This window comes from Nomascus leucogenys, chromosome 5, assembly GCF_006542625.1.
Source record: "Nomascus leucogenys isolate Asia chromosome 5, Asia_NLE_v1, whole genome shotgun sequence".
Lineage (NCBI taxonomy): Eukaryota > Metazoa > Chordata > Mammalia > Primates > Hylobatidae > Nomascus > Nomascus leucogenys.
The window spans coordinates 71,402,689-71,430,675 of record NC_044385.1 but is presented as its reverse complement, the minus strand read 5'-3'; the positions used below and the strand labels follow the sequence as shown (position 1 = coordinate 71,430,675).

Below are 27,987 nucleotides of genomic sequence, written 5' to 3'. Positions count from 1 at the left end.
ACTGTACCACTGTATTCTTCATCACCTAGCACTTGCAATTTTTTAAAAAGTCTGTTTCACTTCACAATGTCCTTGATGAACAGTAAAAACTGTTTTTATTAAATTTCAACCCTTGAGTACGCATCCCTTAACATCCTGTGACACCAAATGGCAAATGCGCATGAAATGCTTCTGCTGGACACTAACGTAAGATGACTGCCTCAGAGAAAAGCACAGTTGCAACGTTTGAGTTGAGCACTGAGCTAGCTACTTTTGTTGTGGAAGATCATTGTTACTTGAAAGAATGACCGACACACAAAGCATAATTATTCAGACTTGGGTATCTGAAAGATATCTTTTCAAAAATCAATGAAAAAAGCCCATCCTTTAAAAAAAAAAAAAAAAGCTGACAGGATTTGTTGTCATTAAATTCAACTTTTTAAGTGAAAATTAAAGTCTGAAGAACTTGTACCTACCACCATAAACTTAACAGCTCCCCTATACTTAAAAGACTTTTGTGATAAAATCAGTAGTGATGCTCATCTAATGAATGTAAATTTTTGATATTCTATAATGAAACGTGTCAGCATTCAAAAGAACTACATTAATTCAGGGAACCAATAGTCTCCAGAAGATGGATGTATGATGCTACAAAATCATGTCTGGGTAAGAGATTCATTCCAAATACAAGACAGACCTGTGAATTTAACGTAAGAGAGTAGAAAAGGTTTGCTAATAGAGTTTCAGGTTCTATACTGCAAGTGACCTTTAAGAAACTACCACTTGTAGAGTTTTAGTGTAGCAGCAAAAGAAGAATGTCCACAACTATCTGAAAATGCTACTAATTACTCCTCCCTTTTCCAACTATGTATTTATAAGAGGTAGATTTTCTTCAGTACTTCAACCAAAACAGCAGATCATTACAGATTGAATACTGAAGTGGAGATGAAAATCCAGCTTGTCTTAAGCCAGACATTAATGATACCTGCAAAATGGCACTCTTCCCACTATTTTTTGGAAAATAGATTTTTAAATAAAAATGTTAGCACATAATGTATAAAAGAGCCCTGAGACCAAAAAGTTTAAAAAATGCTCCATTAAAGTGATAACAATAATTAAATTATGATAGATAAGGTAAATAAAGCCTCAGAAAGTCCCACTACATATGCATCTGGTGACAATTCAGGAAACAGAGTATAATTCATGTTTTAAGCCGGTGACAAGAAAAAAAGTTCAATGAAAAAGTACTTTGAATGCTTATAATCACACATATAAAGAGAAGGCTTAATTCAAACCTCTCAAAATCATATACCTGATATGATATTCCCCTAAAAATAAGGGAAATGCACCAAATTAATGTTTCCCATAAGCACCCAACAATCCAACTTAAAAATGAAAACATGGTCAGGCATGGTGGCTAACGTCTGTAATCCCAGAACTTGGTAGGCTGAGGCGGGCAGATTACCTGAGGTCAGGAGTTTGAGAACAGCCTAGGCAACATGGCAAAACCCCGTCTCTACTAAAAATACAAAAAATTAGCCGGGCGTGGTGGTGCATGTCTGTAGTCTCTAATTTTTTGTATTTTTAGCAGAGACGGGGTTTTACCATGTTGGCCAGGCTGATCTTGAACTCCTGACCTCAGGTGAATTCTGCTACTTGGGAGTATTCTGCTACTCCAGAGGCTGAGGCAGGAGAATCACTTGAACCTGGGAGGTGGAGGTTGCAGTGAGCTGGGATCGCGCCACTGCGCTCCAGCCTTGGCGACACAGTGAGACTCAGTCTCAAAAAAAAAGAAAGAAAGAAAACGCTTACCTTTGTTTTTCATTTACTATACTTGCAGGACAGTACCATACAGGACAGATTATAAATTCTACAGTTTCAGCTAAGTTTTCAAAAGGACTGGTAATTAAGCATCTTCAAAGAGCATTACTATTGCTATACATTCTTCTTCAAATACAAACTAGTATGTTCTTAGTCATATGTGTAATTGGTACATGTTACCAAATTCAAGCTTGAAAGTAAATATGGCAGCTACCATCAGTGAACTCAGCTGCTATTTTATCTGGGGAATATGTTTCATGACAATATGTAGAGTGGCTAACCAAGTGTCACAGGATATGATACTGAGCTAATCTGATTAGCCAAGAGAAAGTTTAAAAAATCATCTGTGCCAAAATATAATGAGCAAAAAATAAAGTGAGGAACAAAGGGATTTAATATTCGATTCTGAACCTCAAGTCTCTTAAGAAAAACACTTTGCATCAAGAATATCTGAAGGGAAACTAGCCATCCCGTGAGTAACTAAAACAAGCTATCTCACTTGAAAACCATTCTAAAAAGTACCATTAGAGTACTACTAATTCTTAGGAGGAAATAAATGATTTCAACCCATCTTAGGAGGAAATAAATGATTGAACCCATCACTCTGTGCTCAATCCCAAGCCACAGATGTGCTCAGTGCTATACTAGGCACCATGGAGATAAGCATGAGATACAGTCCTCTGCCCACAAGGTTTAATAATGGGACGAAATGAGCTAACCTACTGCCATACAAGTCTAAATGAAGGAAGAATCAACAAAGGCTGGATCAGAAAGGGAAGGCTGATTATGACTATAGAAGACGAATCCCTGACAGAGGAAAAAGAAGGGGAAAAACAGAGGTCACTGTGCAGGAGGGTATGGTAAAGGTAAGAGATTTCCGCAGATGGGGCTGGAAAAGGGGATAATGGGTGGAGTTTTCAGAGGGCTGCTTTGGATTAAGTGGTGTATTAGTCTGTTTTCACACTGCTGATAATGACATACCCAAGACTGGGTAATTTACAAAGAAAAAGAGGTTTAACAGACTCATTTCCACATGGCTGGGGAGGCCTCATAATCATGGCAGAAGGCAAAAGTCATGTCTTCCATGGTGGCAGACAAGACAGAATGAGAGCCAAGTGAAAGGGGAAACCCCTTATCAACCCACCAGATCTCATGAGACTTATTCACTACCACAAGAACAGTATGGGGGAAGCTGCCTCCATGATTCAATTATCTCCCACCAGGTCCCTCTCACAACATGTGGGAATTATGGGAGCTAAAATTCAAGATGAGATTTGGGTGGGGACTGAGACAAACCATATCAAGTGGTATCCAGAAATGTGTATATGTGATTCCTACTACAGAAACGACAAAATGACCAAATACGAGTATAAGAGGAGGCTAAGAATTATTATGGCCAAGACAATAGAAGAATAATGTATCACTGGAAGAAACATGGATATATAGAGAATAAGGAAATGGATAAATGAATTTGATTTTCTATCTCCTGGTTTCAGGTAATCGAAGTGGCAGACTGGGCATAGTGGCTCATGCCTATAATCCCAGCACTTTGGGAGGCCAAGGCAGGTGGACAGCTTTGCACGCAGGAGTTCGAGACCAGCCTGGGCAAAATGGTGAAACCCTGTCTCTACAAAAAAACACAAAAAAATAAAAAACTAGCCAGGCATGGTGGCATGTGACTGTAGTTTCAGCTACTCGGGAGGCTGAGGTGGGAGGACTGACTGCCTGAGCCCAGGAGGCAGAGGTTGTAGTGAGCCAAGATTGTGCCACTGCACTCCAGCCTGGGTGACAGGATGAGACCCATCTCCCCCCACCAAAAAAAGAATCCAAGTGGACTGTTTGTTAAGACAACTAAAGATATAAAGCTGGATATCAGGTGAGTGAGTAGATCTCTGTCACTGCTACCACTCTAATCCAAGCTTCTGTCATGTCTCCCCTGGATTACTATAACAGCCTCCTGGTTCCAGCCCTGCCCCGACTCCATGGTCTCTTCCCAACCTACCAGTCAGAGTAAGTCTTTAAGATGTAAATCAAATTATATCACTATTCTGCTTAAAACTCTCCAGTGACTTCCCACTTCACTAAAAGTAAAATCCAAAATACTTTTCATAGTTTAGAAATCTTTTCATGATCTGCCACTGCCAACACCCACCCTTCTTCCCTAGCCTAATTAGCCCACTACTCTTCCCCCTTGCTCATCTACTTTATCCACACTGACCTCTTGGCCACTCCATGAACATGCCAGTCTTGTTCCCAACTTGGAGCATTAGTCGTTACTGTTCTCTGTCTGCCTTAAAAACTCCTAGCTGGCTAACTCACTCCACATGGCTACCCGTTTTGCCTCCTTCAAGACTGTTCAAATTTCACCTTCTCAATGAGGTCCCATCCTCAACCTGATACTCCTGAGCCTACTTCTCACCTTATTCCCAGAAAATTTATCAACTTCTAGCCAGGAATATAATTTACTTATGTTTATTGTTGTCTCCTCTTAGTAAAATGTAATCACCACAAGGGCTGAGCCTTTGCTTGTTAAAGTATCCCAAGCCTAAAAAGGGGCCTGAAAAAAACAGGCACACATATTAATTTATTGAAGTAATGAACTGCTATAAAGGCGTCAAAGATAATGAAAAATGAAAGCAAAAAAGTCATTGCATTATCAGCTCTAACCCTGCCCATTTCTTTCAATATTTTCTAACTTAGTAACGGTTTCACTATCCCTCCAGATGCTCAAGCCAAAAAAAGCCTGGAAACCATTCTAGGCTTCTCAATCTTCCAATTTCCTCACAGCCGATTCATCACCAAAAGCTGTCAAAATAACCTCTAATTCTGGTCGACTTACCTGATGGCAAAAAAGATTAAAAAAAAAAAATTACCTCTATTATCCCTGGAGTATGTTCTATCTTTTCCACTCCCATTGCACCAATTCAAACTTTTTTCATCTCTAACCTAGACTATGACATCCACAACTAAGTTTTTTGCTTTAATGAATTTTTATTTAATGAATTTTTAGATAGCTATGACAGAGGATGATGGGTAAAAGAATGCCAAGTGAAGAATTGGATCCTCGAAGGCTAGAAAAATGAATTTATCCTCACTATCTTTCATCCTATTCATATACTTCAAGGTCCAGCTCAAATATTATCTCCACTTCTGAAGCCAGTTCCCTCAGGCAAAGTACACATGCTTTTTTCCTCTTTGTACATAACTCCATTAGAGCATTTGTAGCATTTATTCAGTTACCAGTTGTCTCAGTGCACAGGAGGCTAATCTTATTCTAGCATAGGGCTTAGCACCAAAAATATCTATTGAACAGATGAATGAACATTTTTGTCTAGAATTGGCAGTTATAAATAATAATATCTAAGAGCCAGACATGGTGGTGCACGCCTGTCGTCCCAGCTGCTCAGGAGGCTGAGGTGGGAGGATCACTTGGGCCCAGAAGTTCAGCCTGGGCAACACAGTGAGACACTGCCTCTAAAAAAAAAAAGAAGAAAATCTAACTTTGAATAAAGGTAGGAATGCCAAAGATGCCAAAGGCAGAAAAAATAGAAATGATCTATAGTCACCAATAAATAGTAAATACAAATACTAAACTGAAGACCCAAGGCAGGGAAATGTAAGGCCAAACACATGAGGTATTTCCACAGAGATAAGGGTAATGGATAAGAGAGCTCCATGAAAATAACAGAAAAATATTAATAGATCATTTTGAATTTCATAGAGGAAAGCAGAAGTGGAAGAAAGGATAACCCAAAATAGCCCATAAAAATAAAATATATTCTCTCAGACAGGAACACTGAATTAGAAATAAATTAACTGAGTTCATAAAATGTTGATGACATGCAGATTATTTTAATTAATGAGAAAACACTGTATAACTTAATTATTAGTCTCCTCTAATTCCCTCTCCCTAAAAGATACCCAAATGTGCCAAATTCAATCATTAGGAAAATGGGCTCAAAAGAGGCCTCTCAAATACCAGCAAAATCACATTAACAGGAGTAAAGTTATTAAAACTAAAACTCCTAACACAATGAACTAAAATGTGGTTTCAAGTTTCCTTACAAACTCTACATTTTATAGACCTGTGCACTAATAAAAAGGAACGAAGAGCCTAGAAAAGCAGGTACAGTTCTATGCTTGATAGAAAATGTAGAAATATTCCAGATAATGCCTACCTCATTTATATTTCAATGTAAAATCAACAGCTTACTCCTTGTAAAATGGCTTAGTCACTTATACTTTGGTAGGTTCACGACCAACCAAGGTTAAAACTAGGGTAGTGGTTCTGTAGCTTTTCTGGGCCACAGATTCCTCTGAGATGCCAATGAAAGCTCTGGTACCATCCTATAGAAAAGAACGCACATATACAACATACATCTAACATTTTAAATATGTCACAGCAGTCACAGAGCCCCTGCTACTATTTATGACTTCCAAGAGATCCAAGGAACCCACTTGTAGAACTGCTGCTTTAATGACTAGAAATAGCAAATACATAAGACTCTTCAAAGGAGATAAACTACTAACAATTCTAGAGCTTTTTTCTTGGTCATGCAGGCAATTGAGAAACATTTAACATAAAAATCTCTACTGGCTGAATTTTACCAAGTGATATACATCCAGATTGAGCTAAAATGCATGCACTTGCCTTAAAATAAACTTAAAACCTAAAGTGTTTAAAAATAAGGTGTAATATTAACAACAACAGCTAACATTTGAGCATTCATTATATACTGAGCACTGTTCTAAGTGTTTAAATGTATTCATATTTATATGTAAATGTCAATAAATTACCCTCATTTCATAAATGAGGAAATTAAGGCACAGAAAGGTGCAAAGAGAATCAAGGAACAATGACTTGAAACAGAAATAATGAGGTTAAGAAGCAAAAAATTGTTATAGTGTATTATAACTAATAGCAACTTAGAACTGCATTTGTATTATCACAGTTCTACAAAGCAAGAACATACTGTCCAAGCCCCAGAAGAAGGATGACAATCTTAATTCTCTTCCATATCCCTGCCAAGATAATCCTTATAAAACCACATTCTCTTTAGAGTACACTGTAGCCAGAAATGTGAACACGAAATGTTCAAAAAGAGCACAACACTAAAGTATTTTTAAAATGTAAAATGGAAGACTAATTTTGAGGCTAACAAATGTTAGCTTTCTAAATCGCTGTCTTTGTAGAAGTACCAGAAATAAATCATGCTTTCAAAAAATTAGTCATTTAATAAGACGTAAAAAATCTGAAATATGGTACTTTTTTCTACAAAAAAAAGTTCAAGTTTCTCTACCTCAAACTTTTATCAAGGGGATGACTCCTTTTTACTATCTTGGTGCCATGCCTCTTCCACTCCAGGGACAATCACAAAAGTAGAGAAAACCTCACAGGTTCAACAGATCTTATTAAATCTCATCAATCAACAGGAATAGAGTTGTTGAAACTAAAACTCTTTAACTTTTTTTTTTTGAGACTGAGTCTCCCTCTACCGCCCAGGCTGGAGTACAGTGGTGCGATCTTGACTCACTTCTACCTCCACCTTCTGGGTTCAAGCGATTCTCCTGCCTCAGCTTCCTGAGTAGCTGGGATTAGAGGCACCTGCCACCACGCCTGGCCAATTTTTTATTTTTAATAGAGACAGGGTTTCACCACGTTGGCCTGGTTGGTCTCGAACTCCTGGCCTCAGGTGATCTGCCCACCTTGGCCTCCCAAAGTGTTGGGATTACAGGCATGGGCCACCGCACCCGGCCAAACCTAAAACTCAACATACTGAATTCAAATGTGCTTCTAATTTCAGACAAATTTCAGGTTTTTAGATAGGCCTATACTATGCCCTGAACTATGTAACATGCAATATATATTTGTTGAAGGGTTGAATCTTCTCCAGTATAAAATGGATGTACTGAAGATACTGTTACTTTAACATTTTCTGCCTCCCATACTACTACACTACTAATTATCAGAGCCTCAGAAAACTGTAATGAAACCAACCTTCTACCTTCAACTACATAACTGAAGAGTTATTATTTACCATTTTCTTTTTTTTTTTTTTTTGAGACGGAGTCTCGCTCTGTCGCCCAGGCTGGAGTGCAGTGGCGCGATCTCGGCTCACTGCAAGCTCCGCCTCCCGGGTTCACGCCATTCTCCTGCCTCAGCCTCTCCGAGTAGCTGGGACTATAGGCGCCCGCCACCGCGCCCGGCTGATTTTTTGTATTTTTAGTAGAGACGGGGTTTCACCGTGGTCTCGATCTCCTGACCTCGTGATCCGCCCGCCTCGGCCTCCCAAAGTGCTGGGATTACAGGCGTGAGCCACCGTGCCCGGCCCTATTTACCATTTTCTTATACTGTACATCCAAGAAAAAAAGAATACTTTTTTAGATCATTTTATGTAGCTATTGGTAATCTAAGATACCACAAAAAAATTCGGCTGGGCCCGGTGGCTCATGCCTGTAATCCCAGCACTTTGGGAGGCCGAGGCGGGCGGATCACGAGGTCAGGAGATCAAGACCATCCTGGCTAACACGGTGAAACCCTGTCTCTACTAAAAATACAAAAAAAATCAGCTGGGCGTGGTGGCGGGCGCCTGTAGTCCCAGGTACTCAGGAGGCTGAGGCAGGAGAATGGCGTGAACCCGGTAGGCGGAGCTTGCTGTGAGCCGAGATCTCTCCACTGCACTCCAGCTGGGCGACAGAGCAAGACTCCATTTCAAAAAAAATAAAATAAATAAATTTATGAGGATGTTCCTTTTTTTAAACAATGGTGTTCTTAACATACTATAATTTCTTATAGCTTTCTTTGAAATGCTTGATGAAATACAACAAATCACAAATGTTTTCTTTTGTCAATAAGCTTTTTGAACTAGATAGGAGAAAATTAGCTCCATTAAACTAAGGTGGCCTGTTGCCTTTTATCTTTAGTGAGAGATAAAAATCCCAAAACAAGGAAAATTTACTCATGCTGAGCATGTGCCACAAGAAAGTTCTCTCTGTATTTAATTCACAAATGGAAACATTTGCTTCTGATTTACTGAACTGTTAAAATATCTCATTGCAAACACATACAATCTTAAAACTCTACACTGAAACTTCTTGGAAGCCAGTATCAATTAAAAGTTATCTCTATGCAATATAAAGGCCCTGTTGGTATACAAAGCATACAAGATGAAAAATTCAGACTAAAATATTCCCTAATATCAAGGTGTATTTTTTAAGTACAACTCACAGTTGCTGAATATCAATTTACTAAAACAAGCAAGGATGACCTTATCTTGGCAAAATTCAGAATACTGTTTCTTCAACATCTTAGAAGGCAGCTTGATGAACCACATTCTTCCATCTGCTTTGTTCTACATCTTCATATCCCAAATGGAAATTAAACCCTTCTCAAGTAATGGCCAAAATTTCATTAATCACAAGAAAGTACACAGAGCAGAGAAGTAGCATAGTATGAATAACAGAGGTAGACAAAATGAGAGATGGAACAGTCTTGGTAATGACCTTAAAAAAGCAAACAGGGCTGGGCGCGGTGGCTCATGCTTGTAATCCCAGCACTTTGGGAGGCCGAGGCGGGCGGATCACGAGGTCAGCAGATCGAGACCACGGTGAAACCCCGTCTCTACTAAAAATACAAACAAAAATTAGCCAGGTGTGGTGGCGGGCGCCTGTAGTCCCAGCTACTTGGAGAGGCTGAGGCAGGAGAATGGCCGGAACCTGGGAGGTGGAGCTTGCAGTGAGCTGAGATTGCGCCACTGCACTCCAGCCTGGGCAACAGAGCAAGACTCCGTCTCAAAAAAAAAAAAAAAAAAAAAGCAAACAGGAGGCTGGGTGCAGTGGCTCACGTCTGTAATCCCATCACTTTGGGAGGCTGAGGTGGGCAGATCACCTGAGGTAGGGAGTTAGAGACCAGCCTGACCAACATGGAGAAACCTCGTCTCTACTAAAAATACACAATTAGCCGGGCGTGGTGGCGCATGCCTGTAATCCCAGCTACTCGGGGGGCTGAGGCAGGAGAATCACTTGAACCCAGGAGGTGGCAGTGAGCCGAGATCATGCCATTGGACTCCAGCCTGGGCAGCAAGAGCAAAACTCTGTCGCAAAAAAAAAAAAAAAAAAAAAAAAGCAAACAGGAGTGTATGTTGAGACAGAAAATCTATACAACATGTACAGGAATCACATTAAATAATTCCATTCCCACTTACCTGATGAGCTCTCAGTAAATACTGTTAATGTCTGTCCTCCAACACTTTGCAAGACAAATGGATGTTCTCTAGGAGCACTGACTGAAGCCGGTTTTCCACCAATATCATGAATATTTGCAAGATCCTCATTCAAAGTAAATGACACCTAATAGACACATTAACCAGAGATTATAACAGACTTCTGTATTCAAACTATATATAAAAAAATTTTAGTTATAAATCAAATTATTTTTAAATATGTTTTCCAGTCATTTCATTAAACACTTTATTAAAAACTCCTTAATACTTGGTCATAAAAAGAGAATATAAACTGGACACATTGGTGCACACCTATAATCCCCGCTACTTGGGAAGCTGAGGCAAGAGGATTCCTTGGGCCAGGAGTTCCAGGCTGTAGCTCACTATGAACAGCCATTGCACTCCAACCTTGGCAACACAGCAAGACCCTGTCTCTTAAAAAAAACAAAAGAGAGAAAGACAATCTATTCCCATTTGTCAGAATAATGGGGCTAATAAAAAAAATAACAAAATCACATCCTTTGCAGCAATGATGCAGCTGGAAGCCATTATCCTATGTGAATTAGTGCAGAAACAGAAAACCAAATACCACATGTTCTCCCTTACAAGTGGGAACTAAACATTGGGTAGACACGGACCTAAAGATGGGAACAATAGACATTGGGGACTCCAAAAAGAGAGAGGGAGAGAGGAGACCAAGGGTTAAAAAACTACCTATTGGTTACCATGTTCACTATTTGAGTGACAGAATAAATATCAGCCCAAATCTCAGCATCATGCAATATACCTATGTAACAAACCTACACATGTACCCCCAAAATAAAATAAAAATTACTAAACATAAGAAAATAAAAAACAAAAACAAAAAGAATAATGGGGCTAATCTATCATTATAAAAAAAGACAGTTTTTATGTTTTCTCTGGTCTGCAGCTGAAGAAGTCTTTCCAAAACAGGAGTAAGATTATTTTTTCCAGCTGGGCACAGTGGTTCACACCTGTAATCTCAGCACCTTGAGAGGCCGAGGCGGGCTGATCACTTGAGGTCAGGAGATTGTGACCAGCCTGGCCAACATGGCAAAACCCTGTCTCTACTAAAAATACAAAAACTAGCTGGGCATGATAGAACGAGACTCCATCTCAAAAAAAAAAAAAAAAAAAGATGATTTTTTTCCCTAAAATCTCTGAGGTCTGAGGTCAAGGGATCATGTCTTACTATCTTTTATATCTTTAAGATCTAGCAGAGTGCGTGGCATATAGAAGGAAAATAATATTGCTGAATAAGTGAATATTTTAAGAATATTAAGAAAGCAATTGTACTTCAGATGGGGGGGGTGTGAAGTGAACTATTTACTCTGAAAAGCTTAAACACTCCAATAAACAGAGGATGTATTTATTTTGTAGGTCTTAATGACAACTGTATGAGTACATGGTATTATTTTTGAATGTTTTAACAAATACAACTCAACAGTTACAAGGATAGCTCAATAATAAGGTTTAGAATAAAAAGACATACATACTAGGTGTTCTTTCAAAATGCTTTTTATTATATACCAGATCTCCCCAAAAGAACAATCACATTTTACACTAAACAGACTTATAAACAAAATTACTCATCTCCCAAGCATGTAGGAAGATCATGAAGTATTTATTAAACATCTCTAATATGTGATAAGTACTGTAAATCACAAACTGGACTCAATGGGTCAGAATCTAAAGTTCTCAAAAAAATCCATATCAAATGCCTTTGTTGCACTGAAGTAATACTAACCTGTTAGCAAAGTATTACAGAAGTTTTACTCAGTTTCATGGTAACAAGAGAGGGGAAATGTAGGTCAAAGAAGAAAAATGCTGAGAATGAACAACTAGAAAAGAGTCCATTCATTCACACAAGGGTGGCATTTATACCTTTATGTGTTCCTAACCATCAGCCATGCGCTTGATGTGGAGTTTTCCAAAATTCGAACACTCTTTTTTCACTATTATTAATGAAAAGATAGTCTCGTGTTTTAACTAAAATTTCCATATAAATAATCTTACCTCAGTCCTTCCTTGAGTCCTAAAGGAGAGGGAAAGAAATATTTAAAATTATTTAGATTTCATGTTGTTTTCAAATGTGAGTTAAGAGCTTAAAAAAAAAAACACTTCATATTTACATAAAATATTACATTTACAGAGATTAACCAATATTTACCCTTGACTCCCCACAACTATCCTATTTATAATCTTATGGGAAAAATAAACATTAATCATTATTTTGGATATTATGAGTTTATGTCACTTAACACTATTATAACCTCTGCTAGTTCTATTTTGTGCAAATAATGATCTTATTACAATTCTTTTTTCTTTTTTACTTTTTCTTTCTTTTTTTTTTTGGAGACAGGGTCTCCCTCTATCAACCACAGTGGCCCAATCATGGCTCACTGCAGTCTTGACCTCCTAGGCTCAACCGATCCTCCCAAGTAGCTGGGTCTACTACAGGTGCATGCCATCACACCCAGCTAACTTCCGTTGTTTTTTTTTTTTTTTTTTTTTTTTTATAGAGACAAGGTCTCACCATGTTGTCCAGGCTGGTCTTGAACTTCTGGTCCCAAACAATCCACCTGCCTCAGCCTCCCAAAGTGCTGGGATTACAGGTGTGAGCACCCACACCCAGCCTTATTACAATTCTTATCTTTATTTCTGAGCATTTTTGGTATTCAGCAGCATGTTAATACATATATAACACCAGATCTATACAGTACTTCATCAAATTTTACTATTCATTTTATCTAGCTGAAGAGGTTTCATTTACCTAACAAAATCTTAAAGATCAAGTTATTAAATTTAATAATTTAAATTATGAGCAATTTTCCTCTATTATAAAACAATATATGCCCATTATATAAATATTTTTAATACAGACAAGCAAAAAATAAGTTTTAAAATAGCCAGGATTCCATTGTTAACATCTTGGTGCAGTATCTTTCCACACTATTTCCTATACACTGTATTTGAATTACGTTTTTAAATATTAATTTTTTTTACAAAGCAAAATCAATGTACATCCTATATAAGAACTTAATTTTTTAAAAGCATGTATTAAATACCTCCTACATGCAAAGTACTGAGTTAACCCTGTCCCAGCCAGCGGAAGGAATAAAAGGTACATCCATAAACTATAAAATGAGATAAATTTTAATGTTCAATTAAGGAAGCCACAATGCACCAGGATCAGACAGGAAGAAGCCATTTCTCCCATTTTAAGAGTTGAGGAATGATGCAACAAAGAGGGAACTCTGAGCTCAGCCTTAAAGGGTACTAAGATTGCAATAAGTTGAAGTGGGGAAATACAGTACCAGAAGTGAGAGTTGAACAAAAGTCACAGAAGGGTCTGATCACAAATGAGTGATCAGATTTGGCTAGAAGGGAAAGGCAAAATAAGAAAGGGGAGGAGATAAACTCTAAAGCAAGTGGGGCTCAACCATAGAAGCTCTTGAATATCACAGTACAAAGTACAGACTTTATTCTTTGGGCAATGGAGATCTGTAGATATTGTTTGACCAAAAGAATAACAAGTACAAACATTTCCTACAGGAAACTTGCACTAGAAAATATATACAGAGTAGACTAAAGGTGACTAGAGATAGGAAGACCAATTAGAAAACCACTGTTTCTCCATAACATTCAGTTTGGTTCCAACCTGCCTTCATTCACTAGCTCAGTTAATCACTCATTCTATTATGAAGGGTCTACTATACGTCCACTATGCATTGTGCTAGGTACATGGTACAGTATTGAGTGTGGATCCTTGACCTCAAGGAAGTCCCAGTTTAATGAAAACAGACACGTCCAATCCATAAACAACTATAAATAAGACGGTTATATCTTGCCATAACAACAAAAACTTTATGGCAAAGGTATATACCATAAATGTACCTGTCATGGAAATGCAAACTGGAAAGCCAGGAAAAGAAGTGAGTGAGGGATGAAGTCGAAAACATGGGGGATTTCTAGGCTAAGGGAACAGCCCAAATGAAAAAAGAAGGTATCTAGCACATTCTTTCTGACACTAGTGAATGGCAGCCCGGAGTCAAATGGTAAAGAATCACTTAGGACAGACTAAGGATTCCAGATTTTTCCACAGATTTGTTTACTGTAGGACTTCTCAGTCTTTTACATATTAAAATGCAGTGTCAATCTCTTTTTTGTTGAGGAAGTATCTTAAAACGAGGTGAGAAAATTTTAAGATTTCACATAAAAATATGAATTTCCAGCTTCTCTTACAAGAATTAGAGATATGGCAAAGATTGGCCCCCAATTCAGCATGACAACAATACCCTCAACTTGCATTTTGAGGCAGGCACTAAATTCACCACAGTCCCTTCTCTAGCACTCCTGAATTTAGCTTCTAGAGCTCAATTTAACGTAACTGCCTTTAATTTAGCTACCTGTGTAAGGCAGAGGTGCTGTAGACAAAACAAAGGAAAAGATGCAGAAGACACTTCCATAATGTTTACAGAATGCTACCGAGGCTAAGGCAAACACCCACATAGAAAGTAAAGAAAGCTTGAAGCAGCTAGTGGTAGAATGTAAGGAAGAGATACATAAAAAGTCATTAAATTGTTAAAACTAAGAGAAGAGGAAATGACTGGAAGTAGGCAGCATAGGAAAAAAGATGAATTAAAGATCATGTTGACATTTTCAGTCTTGGTAACTAGATGCAATCAGGGAATACAGGAGGAGAGGACAACTTCATTTTCACACACATATAATTATAACAGCATCTTAATTGGAATGATAGATTGATGAGCTCTAGATGAGTTAATACTCTCTAGAAAAAAAAGCTAATCCTTGAAGACTTAAAACTTATTTAAAAAGAATGACATATTCCCTTGTCTTGGTGTGTGAATGTATGAAGTACACATAACCTTTTGTTATTCTACATTACAACTATAATATACCCTTTGTATGATGACCTGTGTGCAAAATTTTAAATGCTAATTATTGTACAATACAGTGCTATCTTCAGAAATTAATGAAGTAAACATCTGGCCATCCTTTCACTAAATTTCTCAGAATGCTGTGCATTTTCTCCTTTACTACTCTGAGTCTATTTCTCAATATCCCACAGCTACTTTTCTAGATCTCGGTCTCATTCCTTTTGCCTTTCTTAATTTGTATTAATCATGTCTTTCCTTTTACTTACACTTTTAAAATACTTCTTGGATTTGGTACTAATGGGGCCTGGCTTTTCACTAACAGCCAATAAGCAACACCTTTTCCAGGTTAAGAAAACCAATAAAACAATATCAATATTCAACTGTTGGCTCTTGTTGGTTTTGTTTTGTTTTCTTTTTGTGACAGGGTCTTGACCTGTCATCCAGGCTAGAGTGCAGTGGCATGATGATGGCTCACTGCAGCCTTGACCTCCTGGGCTGAGTGATCCTCCCACCTCAGCCTCTGGAGTAGCTGGGACCACAGGCGCTCATTACCTTATCTAGCTAACATTTATTTTTATTTTTGTAGAGACAGGGTCTCACTATGTTGCCCCAGCTGGTTTTGAACTCCTAGACTCAAGTGATCCTCCTGCCTTGGCCTCACAAAGTGCTGAGATTACAGATAGAAGCCACCGCACCAGGCCTTGTTTTAATTCCTATTTATACTTCCCTTCCCCTAACTGAACAATTGAGCTCAAAAACCATTAGGTGAAGCCAAACAACGTAGGTATCTTCTTCAGAGTGGGTTGGATAGTATGGTCATAGTCCAAATGGGGTGAAGAGGATGCCACTGGGGTGAAGCAGGCAAGCAGGGGCAAGATATCAGAGCCCAGTCAGGTAAGGAGGGCATCGCTATAAAGCAGTGGCTCAGTAAGAAATGTGTCAGAGCCTAGCAGGTGAGAGCATCCACATATAGGAGGACAATCCGAAACAGGATGCTGAACCCTTAGTGGGGTAAGGAGGCATTCCTATGGAGGAGAGGAGAAGCCTCAGAACAGGAATGAAAGCCTGAACAGGGTGAGAAGGGTGTCCCAGTGGAGGACAGCAAAAGTGGCAGCACACTGAAGGGAGCTACAGCCCAAGCAGGGTGAGTAGGGTGTTCGCACATGGAGTTGGGAACGGACTGAACAAGTAAGAACAGAGGCCCAAACAAATAGGTAACTATATTAAGGACAACAGGAACCAGGTTTCTCACTTTTGGAAAAGACGTACAAGTAAGAAAAGGAAGAAAACTGGAACAAAGCATGTGGTATTTTATTGGAACTGGATATATTAGTGCAAACTCATTTCAATATATGTAAATATAGAAATATAGATGTGAAGAGGGATGTGTGGTGGGGTGTGTGTGTGTGTGTACATATGCTCCCCAGCTCTGTTCACTGAGAAGGCCTTGGAAGCAGCAATAAGCATTTGGGGTATCCAGATCTTAGTTTCTAAATATAATTCTCCCCTAAATATCATTTAGTTTCTAAATATCATTCTCCCCTAAAAGGAACCATGGCCAACTCCTTGGAGAAATGGCTAACTCCAGGGCTTAGGCAGAAATGTATAAGATGAGTCTAAAACATCTAAGTCAAAAAAATAACAAGTGCTCAAAGAATGATGAAGACATGTCAAAAGGGCATAAATATTTTACCATTAATTTATCCTCATATATTAATCTTTCCATCACTCACCTATTACTTCCATGGGATAAGCTCCTAGCAGTTGATGGAATTAAAGAAACAAAGAGAAATTTACAGAATTGCTAGGTGAAAGGCATGAATATTTTGTTATTTTTATAGCTTTCTCATTATCCCAGTCCCACTCTACTGGATGAGCTCATTTGTCTGTTTCTCTAGATAATGGCAGCATCAGGAACTGAATAAAATGCTTGAGCTGTGAGTTAACTGGCAGAGAAAATAGTGGGATTGTTATTCTATGTTGTCTTGAGCAGGAATATGCGTGCATGTTGTATAAGTTATACACACACACATACGTGTTGCCAGACTGCCTTTCAGAAAGTTTGTAACAAATTAAACTCCTGTCATCATATCATCAGTATAACACTGTTCTAAACTCAGTCAATTTTATAACAGAAAAATTATGTCTCATTAATTTTTTGTTTCCATACTTTTTATTATTAGCGGGTCCCCACATGACCCAGAATGTTAAACGTGTTTAGAAATAAAGCTAGAAAGAAGCACTTTGGGAGGCCGAGGCGGGTGGATCACGAGGTCAGGAGATCAAGACCATCCTGGCTAACACGGTGAAACCCCGTCTCTACTAAAAATACAAAAAATTAGTTGGTCGTGGTGGCGGGCACCTTGTAGTCCCAGCTACTTGGGAGGCTGAGGCAGGAGAATGGCGTGAACCCGAGCCGAGATCACACCACTGCACTCCAGCCTGGGCAACTGAGCGAGACTGTCTCAAAAAAAAAAAAAAAAAAAGAAATAAAGCTAGAAATAAAAGTCTCAGGGACAAGCCATATTATTAGTACAGGCTACGTGATTATCAATAAGATACAACATATATCAAACATTTGGAAAACAAGTATTCTGAGGCAGGATGGTGATGTACAAAGAAGGTTGCCTTTAAAATTAAACAAGCTAAAGCAAAACTATAAACTAATTTTTTTTTTTTTGAGACCAAGTTTTGCGCTTGTTGCCCGGGCTGGAGTGCAATGGTGAGATCTCTGCTCACTGAAACCTCCGCTCCCCCGGGTTCAAGTGATTCTCCTGCCTCAGCCTCCCGAGGAGGTGGGATTATAGGCACACACCAACACATCTGGCTAATTTTTGTATTTTTGGTAGAGACGGGGTTTCACCACGTTGGCCAGGCTGGTCTCGAACTCCTGATCTCAGGTGATCCACCTGCCTCAGCCTCCCAAAGTGTTAGGATTACAGGTGTGAGCCACCGTGCCCAGACCAGCAAAACTATAAACTAATTAAAATGTGGCACACATCAGATGTCCAAAGATACAAAAATAATCCAGGTACATTGGTTTAGAAATATCACATAAATTGCTTGATAAAAATGGTCCAAATGTTACCAACTGTCAGAACAAGCTGTTACTCTCATCTTATTCACAGCTGGACTCTCCTTTTTTCAAGTATTAAGACAGAACCAAATTCAGGAAGAGCTGCATTCCAAGCTGCACGTCTTTTCCCTCCTCTCTGCCTCTCCCAATCTCTCCACCCACAGCCCTGTCTTCTGGAATGAGCAGCCACGCCATACAGATCTCCTAGTTTCTGGCCTGCGCCACATAGCAAGCTGCTGCTGAGCTTCGTAAGATGTGATAGGGAGGGGAGGTCCTCCCACACATTAGACACAATGCAGTATCTACTATCTGGCCTGTGTAGTACGTGTGGTTACGACAGCAGGAGAACTCTTATTAACTGCATATTTTACATGCATTTGAACCTATGAGGTATTAATATCATTTCCTCAGATGAGGAAACAGAACAAACAATTTACCCAAAGTCACATAGATAGTAAGTGATAGGGTAAGGACTAAACCTCAGGCTAATTCCCAAGTCCATACTCATAACCAGTATGCCACACTGCCTTTCTAAAATCTTAGTAGTTTTCATTTTTTACCCAAATATACGTTTTTTTAAACCACAGGTAACCTATAACCTACAAACCTACAAACTTAGAGGTTAATCTGCCTCTAGGAATCAGTAGTTGATTCTACATTTAAAATACATGAGTACAGTTTACCTGGTCTGCCCTACATCTTCTCTTAACAGATCTAGACTTTCAAGCATTCCTTATAAGACATCAATTTTTTTTTTCAGCTTTCTGATTATCCTAGTCTCACTCCACTGAATGATCTTATTCATTCATGTCTCTCTTCAAGTGCAGCACTAAGAACTGAACATAATGTTTTCACTGTGAGCTGACTGGCAATGAAAGGAGTGGCATTATCATTCCACTTCATTCTAAACAACAAACATCTATCAATGGAGCCTTTTGTTTATAGGCTCCTAAATTTGATGACTCATATTAAGCTCAAAATCAACTAAAATCCTGATAACCTAGTCACGTGCACTGTAAGACATTCCCCACCCATCCTACACTTGTTTAACAGTGAATTTAGTTAATTCAGTAACAGCAATGAAAACTAAGTAAATTAGTAAAGTAAACAAGACAGCCTGGAGAATACAGCCAGGAGACCAACTAGGGAACAAGCTGTTTTCAAGCATTTTCATAGCAGTCTTAGGGTACTAATTACTATAAATCTGTTCTCATCACTAAAAGTATCTAGATCTTCTACAAGACTGATTATGTGTTATATTAGGTAGAAAACCTGCTAGACCTGTTGCCTACATATAAAACATACAAACACACACAATTTGCTCCTTATTTGTCTCTGATATTGGCATACAGAGAAACCACTAGATTCCCTTTTAAGAAATTCTGAGGGCCAGACATGGTGGCTCACGCCTGTAATCCTAGCACTTTGGGAGGCCAAGGCAGGCAGGTCACTTGAGGTCAGGAGTTCAAGACCAGCCTGGCCAACATGGTGAAACCCTGTCTCTACTAAAAATAAAAAAAATTAGCTGGGCATGGTGGCAGGCACCTGTAATCCCAGCTACTTGGGAGGCTGAGGCACGAGAATTGCTTGAACTCAGGAGGCGGAGGTTGCAGTGAGCCGAGATCACGCCACTGCGCTCCAGCCTGGGCAACAGCCTGGGCAAAAAGACCCCGTAGATTTCAATATTATTTTTCTCTTTCAATAAAAGTATGACAACTCATAAAAATGTGATACATCTACAACTTTCCAGGAATATGTTCATCTTACAAACTTAAATATACAAATAAATAACTATTTATATACTATTTCCATATAGTCCGTCTCAAAAAAAAAAAAAAATGGTGGGCTTACTTTTTCTTCAACTGTGGTTGAGGAAATGGATTTGAATAAAATAATTTCAACTCACTTCTACTGAGGTTTTACTTTCAAAAGAATTCAAGACTAAAATGAGAAAAACAAGGAATATAAGTACCGGCCATGTACTCTAGGGAAGAGATCAAGATGCAACAAAGTAAACCAAAGCCTTAGAGCTACATATAAGAGAGAACAACAAAGAAAGCAAAATCAGACTTCTGTGCTATGTTCCGAAGTTAGCAAAACTAAGCCTAAAGGGGTTAGAAAAATAGCTCACTCTGGTTAGTGGATTTAAAACATAACAATGTTTTAAAACTTGGTCCATATTAAACACCCAAAATGATTTGTATGGAGAGTAATCTGGAGGCTTACATACCAAGCAGTTACCCATGGCCACCTCTAAAGCGTGTGAGTGGGGAAAACAGAGACCTTTTCATTTTGTAAAAATTTAAAAGGAAAAAAAACAAGGAAGTAAGTATTACTTATACACTAAAACACACACACATAGTATTTCTAAGGAACTCTGGTTGGATCCCTAGAGAAATCAAACAATGCCAGCTCATAAATCAGCCTAGTAATGCATAGAACAACTACCCACCGTCCCCACCCCTACCCCTACACACACATCTGCTAACATTTAGGACAACTATATTATCAAAACCAGGACATTCTGGAGAGTGGAAAAGGGGGCACTATTAATAACTGCATAGGGAAACACATAAACTGGGAGGGTTCCAGGCAAACCTGGAGGTTTAGCCACTCTATGTGGATTAAATGCAATTATGTGGACCATCTGCTTTAAACTAAGAAAGAAAAAGACCTTGAGATTTTCTACCAAGCAAGGATTCATAAGGAAAAATTGCAGCATGCCCATTATTGCTTATTTAGCATGCTATCTTTAATATTTTACTTTAGTGATCAAAGTGGTACTTGAGATTTACATGAGTTTCTCTCAGCCTTGTTTCCTTTCACTCTTTTTCCTATAATCTTTTCCCCCTCCTCCCAAAAAGAGATATTATATTTCTGAACCAAGTATTTTCTTTACATAGAGGTTTTCAGGAATGTATTATTCATGGTGGGACATGAATATTACATGGAAGGAGAACATTTGAGTCTACAAATATTTTAACAAATGCTAAGCTATTTAATGTTTTATAAACATCCTATGGGTTGGGAAGGCATTATTATCCACATTTTACAAACAAGAAGTGTAAGGCCCAAAGCCAAACAACTATCAACAGCCATTCAGGACTAGAAGCCAGGTCTTGAGCTGTATAGTGAAGGCACTCCACAATACCATGAGGTTCATCATCTACGTACTTTCTCCTTTAGCCTGCCTTTCTTCAGTGACATCCATTCCTGAGATTTTATCTTGGTTGTGGTTCCCATTTCAGTAAAACCTAATATAAAAAACTCTGAAGTTCATTACAGAACAGTAGCTAATTAGGTGCATTACAAAGAACTTCACATTGAGGGAAAAAAACCCCCGTAGATTTCAATATTATTTTTCTCTTTCAATAAAAGTATGACAACTCATAAAAATGTGATACATCTACAACTTTCCAGGAATATGTTCATCTTATAAAGTTAAATATACAAATAAATAACTATTTATATACTATTTCCATATTATATAAGGAAATAAAAGCCCTGCAAAAAGGCAACTTTTAGGATAAGAAATCTAAAGTCAGAAGATTCAGTGACTTGTACAAAGTCTCACTCATTGTAAATGAGCTAGAACTAGGACATGCTGGAGTTTTCTGACCAATACAAGGCCAGAATACAAGCCTGACTCCACTATGAACATATACTCAATCATTCTTTGAGAAAACGAGATATTACAGTTGGCCCCCTATATCTGAGTGTTCAATATTCGTGGAGTCAACCAACTGCAGACTGAAAATATTTTAAAAATCGGCTGGGCGGGGCTGGGCGCGGTGGCTCACGCTTGTAATCCCAGCACTTTGGGAGGCCGAGGCGGGTGGATCACGAGGTCAGGAGATCGAGGCCATCCTGGCTAACATGGTGAAACCCCGTCTCTACTAAAAAATACAAAAAAATTAGCCGGGCATGGTGGTGGGCGCCTGTAGTCCCAGCTACTTGGGCGGCTGAGGCAGAAGAATGGTGTGAACCTGGGAGGCGGAGCTTGCAATGAGCCAAGATTGCGCCACTGCACTCCAGCCTGGGCGACAGAGCGAGACTCTGTTTCAAAAAAAAAAAAAAAAAAAAATCGGCTGGGCATGGTGGTTCATGCCTGTAATGCCTACACTTTGGGGGCTGAGGAGGGAGGATCCCTTAAGCCCAGGAGTTTGGCCGGGTGCAGTGGCTCACGCTTGTAATCCCAGCACTTTGGGAGGCCGAGGCGGGTGGATCCCGAGGTCAGGAGATCGAGACCACGGTGAAACCCCGTCTCTACTAAAAATACAAAAAATTAGCCAGGCGTGGTGGCGGGCGCCTGTAGTCCCAGCTACTCGGAGAGGCTGAGGCAGGAGAATGGCGTGAACCCGGGAAGCGGAGCTTGCAGTGAGCCGAGATTGTGCCACTGCACTCCAGCCTGGGCGACAGAGCGAGACTCCATCTCAAAAAAAAAAAAAAAAAAAAAAAAAAGCCCAGGAGTTTGAGACCAACCTAGGCAACACAGGGAGACTCTGCCTCTACGAAAAAAAAAAAAATTAGCTGGGCATGGCAGTGCTTGCCTGCAGTCCTAGGCAACAGAGTGAGACCCTGTTTCAAAAAAAAGAGAAAAACAAAATAGTGACAACTATTTACATAGTTTTGACACTGTATTAGTTATAAGTAATCTAGAGATGCTTTAAAGTATACAGAAGGATGTGTGTAGGTTATACGTAAATACTGTGCCATTTTATATAAAGGATTTCAGCATGGTAGATTTTGGTATGGGGGATGGGGCATGCCAGATACCAATCTCCTGCAGGTACTGAGGGACGACTGTACTTGTCCCCACCTAACTTTAGAACACAGTGTCTACTATGCCAAGCATTGTTCTACACAATGGAGATATAGTAATCATCAAGACAAAAATCCTGACCTGGTAGTTTATACTTTAGTAGGCGATATGAACAACACACAAACAAATATACGGTATGTCAGATGGGTATAGTAGAAGGAGAATAAATAACAACACAAAAGAACAGTGAATAATAAGAGGGTAAGGGAGATAGAGCCTACAGGGTGCTATTTTACATATGGTGGCCAGAAAATACCTCAATGAGCTGAAATTGTGAACAGAGACCGAAAAGAAATGTGGGAGCAAGGCATGGGGATTATCTAAAGAATGTTCCAGAGAGAAAAAAAAGAAGAATAGCAATTATTAAGTTTGAGATGCTTCTGAAACATCCAAGGACACAGTCCAAACATCAACGACACAGTCAGAATTATGAATGTGGACAGAGAGAGAGATGTGTAAATACATTTTTTGATTTTTACTTATTTTCAGTTGAAATGAACATTTATTGAGCCCATATTAAATGAGACACAGCTAAGAAATGCCCCTGCTCCATCCATGCAAAATTCACACACCCAACCCAGGATCAATGTCTTGCTGTTTCTCCTCAGCTGGGTACATCCTACATTTCACTAGTTTTCTACCATTATGCAATCTCCTATAGTGGAGTGACAGGCTTGTCTTAAAGCTCAGAATCTTCTTAGAAAGTAGTGCATAACAGAGTGATACTCACAGCTAACGAAACATTTGCTTTATTTAAACATGCGCTGAGATGGACTCATTACTTCCTGTGAATCTGCTAAGCTTGTCTGTCACTCTAATCATGGGCTCTTTGGAATAAACAGCATTCATAATAATCTTCACTCACGGCCGGGCACAGTGGCTCCTGCCTGTAATCTCAGCACTTTAGGAGGCCGAAGCGGATGACTCACTTGAGGTCAGGAGTTCAAGACCAGCTTGGCCAACATGGCGAAACCCCATCTCTACTAAAAATACAAAAATTAGCCAGGTATGGTGGTGCACATCTATAATCCCAGCTACTCAGAAGGCTGAGGCAGGAGAATCGCTTGAACCCGGGAGGCGGAGGATGCAGTGAGCCAAGATCATGCCAATGCACTCCAGCCTGGGCGACAGACTGAGACACTGTCTCGAAAAATAATAATAATACTGATCTTCACTCACATCATAATCATCACTCACAAGCTCTCTGAAATGGATTATAATCAGCTGTGGCCTCAGCAGCTTCTTCCACAAAGCTAGAGTTGGCTGACTCCACATCAGTAGAGAATTCCAGAGCCTGCGTGTTCTGTGGTTGGCTCTAGGTCCATGGTCAAGTCTAGGTTAATGGTTAAATCTTGGTCTGCGGTTAACTCTAGATCAGCGGTCAATTCTAGTAGGTCAGTGGTTGATTCTGGGAGTAGTGTGGAGAAAGTCACAGCTAGGGCATGGAACACAAAGAAAATCAGGACCTTCCTGAGCACGGTGCCTCCACGGAGGGCAGAAGCATCTTGAACTGTATATTTAAATACCACCTGGTACTTAAAGCCATGAGACCAAATGAGACCACCCAGGAAGTGAAAAAGAGAGAAAAGGAAAGAACTAAGGACTGAGTCCTGGGGTCACATAACATTTAGAGACAGAAGATGAGAAGGGGCTTAGCAAGAAACTAAGAAGGAACAGCCAATGAGGGGAGAGGAGAAGAGATGTGTCCTAGAGTAAAGTTGGGGAAAAAAAGTCTCAGGAAAAAAGTGATCAACTATGTCAAATTCCACTGAAGTTCAAGTAAGAGAGCTGCTAGTTGACTCTTGGATTTAGGAATGTGGATGTGGCAGATTATAGAAAAGGAAGATGTGCTCGCCTCAGCAGCATATACTAAAATTGGAACAATACAGAAAGGATGAGCATGGCCCCTGCACAAGGACAACATGCGAATTCGGAAGTATTCCATATTTTGAAATAAATAAATAAATGAGGAACACAAGTTTTTTTTGCAGCAGCTTCCATCAAAAGGTGGAGTCTGTTTTCCCACAACTGAATCTGGGCTTGGCCATGTGAGCTGCTTTGGTCAAAAGGACTTTAGCAAACGTGACACAAGCACAGGCTTTCAAAGTGCTTGTGCACTGGGGCTTCCTTTCTCTTTTGCTACTAGAACTCTTTCACCATCATGTGAATGAGCTTGCTAGAGATGAAATAAATAGCTGTTGCCCCTGCTGATGTCAAATCAACCACCACACACAAGTGAGGACATCCTCGCCAGGAAGGCCGCCCAGGCCAGCCCCAACCAGAATTGATCCATAAAATTATCAGCAAATAAAATGGCTTTGGTTCTAAGCCACTAAGTTTTGGGATGGTTTGTTATGAAGCAAAAGCTAATTTGATAAAGAGGAAGATACCAGTAACAGACAAGAGCTGTTTCAATGGAATCATGGACATACGAATCTGACTGGAGTTGGTTAAGAATGAATGGATAGAAAGAACGGAACACAAGGCCTCCAGCTGACACTTGCTAAGCTTTAGAGGCTTTCCTTTCTAACAAGGCCATTTCCTCAACCAGAAAACTATATTGTTACACTGTTTTCTAGATACTCCCCACCCACTTCCAAAGCCCCTATAAGTAGGCCCAGTGGTACAGTGGCGAAGTCCTACTGCAAGTACTTTCCTTGGTGCATCCAGTTATACCCAACCCAAGCACACCTGCTCATGGAGGCAGACAGGATGGAGGGGTGAAAGAACTACATAATCTGCTGCTTCACCGCCATTAAGGTAAACCAATAAACTTGATATTATATTTATACCACCAGTCACTAGGAGTGTGGGTGTGGGGATATGTGTGTATGTGCAAGGATGTCTCCTTACAGGGCACCTAACCATCTCCTGACAAGCCTTGACATGCTCATTACTTGTCATTTTCCAAGTAAACTCTCTGATCAGAAATTATAATCACATTTAAAAGCATTTATAAAAATTTCAAAAATAGCTTTTTAAAATGTCAAGAATATGTAAATAACTTACTTGGCAATCCGCAGTTTCCCAACTTCACCTCTTCCAGAGGCTTTAGCCCATTGCTGTGACAAATATTTAGGAACCTAAAACAAAGTAAAACACTAGTAAGTCTATTTTAGATGCTAACAGATCTTTTCAAACATAAAATGATATATTGCTTCTATTTTTATTTTCTGCCTCTAATAAAGGATCATTATCAAGTTATCACTGTACATTTTACCCTACATGAAATACTAAGACACGTAAAAAATGATTTTAGCTCTCAAAGAACTTAATTGAGGTGGCAACACAAAACTAACATAGGTCAAATAACCTAACAATTAATAAAGCACCAACTTATCTTCCCAAATAAGTCCAATTAAAGGTCACAGAAGAGAAAGGCTACCAGAAAAGGCTTCTCAGAAGAGAACAGCACTGACTATAGCAACAGCATTATTTAGAAACATCACTGGGCTTAAGATTATTTCAAAAGTCAAGGTTTATTATGTAGAAAATTGTAACTTTGAGTACTGTGAAGAAGCAGCTGCTAATATAAAAGGATTATTAAACAACATAGCTAACATTTATATAATCCTGCCTTCCTGATACTGTTGTAAGCACTTTATATAGATTGACACATTTAATCCTCACATCTCTATGGAACGGTACTATTACCCCCATTTTACAGATGATGAATTTGAGGCACTCAGGGACTATACAAGTTACTCAAGGTTATACAATTAGTAAAGATGGAGCCAGGATTTGAACCCAGGCAGTCTGCCTCCAGGGTCTGTGTTCTTAACCAATACACTATATTGTGTTGTAACTGGATACATGCAATAAGAAGGACTTTAATTCTCAAAAAGGAGAAGTGGATGATATATGCTGAATCCCTATTATATACCTTATCTCATTTCGTCTAAAAAGTAATTTGGACTCTGGAATCAGGGCATACCTTGAAAGCTATCCTACTATTAGGAGTAAATGAGATACACCAAGTATAAAGCATAATACCTTACACAAAGCAATTAGTAAGTGTCAAGTGTCATTATTTTTTCATGATAAATTTGGAATGACGGTCCAGCTGCCAAAGCTGAGAAGGAAAGAAATTCTACCTAGCAGTACTTCATGTGCAAAAAAACACCACTTGACTACTAGCCAAATAAATTGCAGTACCTTGGTACAGCAAAAATTCAGGAATAGAAGGGTAAAAAGAAGCCCCTGATGGTGTTTGTTCAATTATGTATGCACTCTTCACATTAAAAGTTACTGAACAGGGCTGGGCACGGTGGCTCACGCCTGTAATCCCAGCACTTTGGAAGGCCGAGGCGGACAGATCACAAGGTCATGAGTTCACGACCAGCCTGACCAACATGGTGAAACCCCACCTCTACTAAGAATACAAAAATTAGCCGGGCATGGTCGTGCGTGCCTGTAATCCCAGCTACTCGGGAGGCTGAGGCAGGAGACTTGCTTGAACCTGGGAGGCGGAGGTTGCAGTGAGCCAAGATTGCACCAGAGCAAGACTCCGTCTCGAAAAAATAAATAAAGTTACTGAACAACTACTAAATATTATGGGTTCACGGGGTGTGGTGGCTCGCTCCTGTAATCCCAGCACTTTGGGAGGCCAAGGCGGGCAGATCACTTGAGGTCAGGAGTTCTAGACCAGCCTGGCCATCATGGCGGAATCCTGTCTCTACTAAAAATACAAAAATTAGCTGGGCGCAGTGGCACATGCCTGTGGTCCCAGCTACTCGGAAGACTAAGGCACGAGAATTGCTTGAACCCAGGAGGTGGAGGTTGCAGTGAGCTGAGATTACACCACTGCACTCCAGCCTGGGTGACAGAGAGAGACTCTGTCTCAAAAACAAAACAAAACAAAAAAAAGTTAGACAACATACTAGAGTCAGTCAGGTACCATGCTAAACATCCATTATACTGTTTCATCCTTCCAATCACCCTGCAAAATCACATTCTCCTCACCCTAGAGATGAGAAAACTGAGGTTCAGAGGGTTTAAATAACTCAGGTAGCCAGGATCAGATTCAAGACTCAACTCCAGACTGGTCTTCTGCTCTCTTCACTAGACCATACTACCTCTCACAAGGGTATACGTGCTAAAGAAGAGTACGTAATAGATCTAAGGGAAAGAGGATTTTGAAGATTC

At 39.5% G+C, this 27,987-nt stretch overlaps 1 protein-coding gene and 1 non-coding gene across 2 annotated transcripts in view; one reads left to right on the top strand and one right to left on the bottom strand.

The window, feature by feature from the left end:
• Positions 1–27,987, bottom strand: part of GTF2F2 (general transcription factor IIF subunit 2) — a 168,514-nt gene that overhangs the window by 125,000 nt on the left and 15,527 nt on the right. The window contains exons 2-4 of the mRNA XM_030813355.1: positions 25,852–25,925; positions 12,060–12,078; positions 10,005–10,149 (exon numbers count right to left, since the gene is read on the bottom strand). Coding sequence (XP_030669215.1) covers positions 10,005–10,149; positions 12,060–12,078; positions 25,852–25,925 — 238 coding nt within the window. The remainder of the gene's footprint in view (positions 1–10,004; positions 10,150–12,059; positions 12,079–25,851; positions 25,926–27,987) is intronic.
• On the top strand, positions 24,692–24,793 carry LOC115835255. The gene has a single exon (XR_004030247.1). It is a non-coding gene; the product is annotated as a U6 spliceosomal RNA (small nuclear RNA).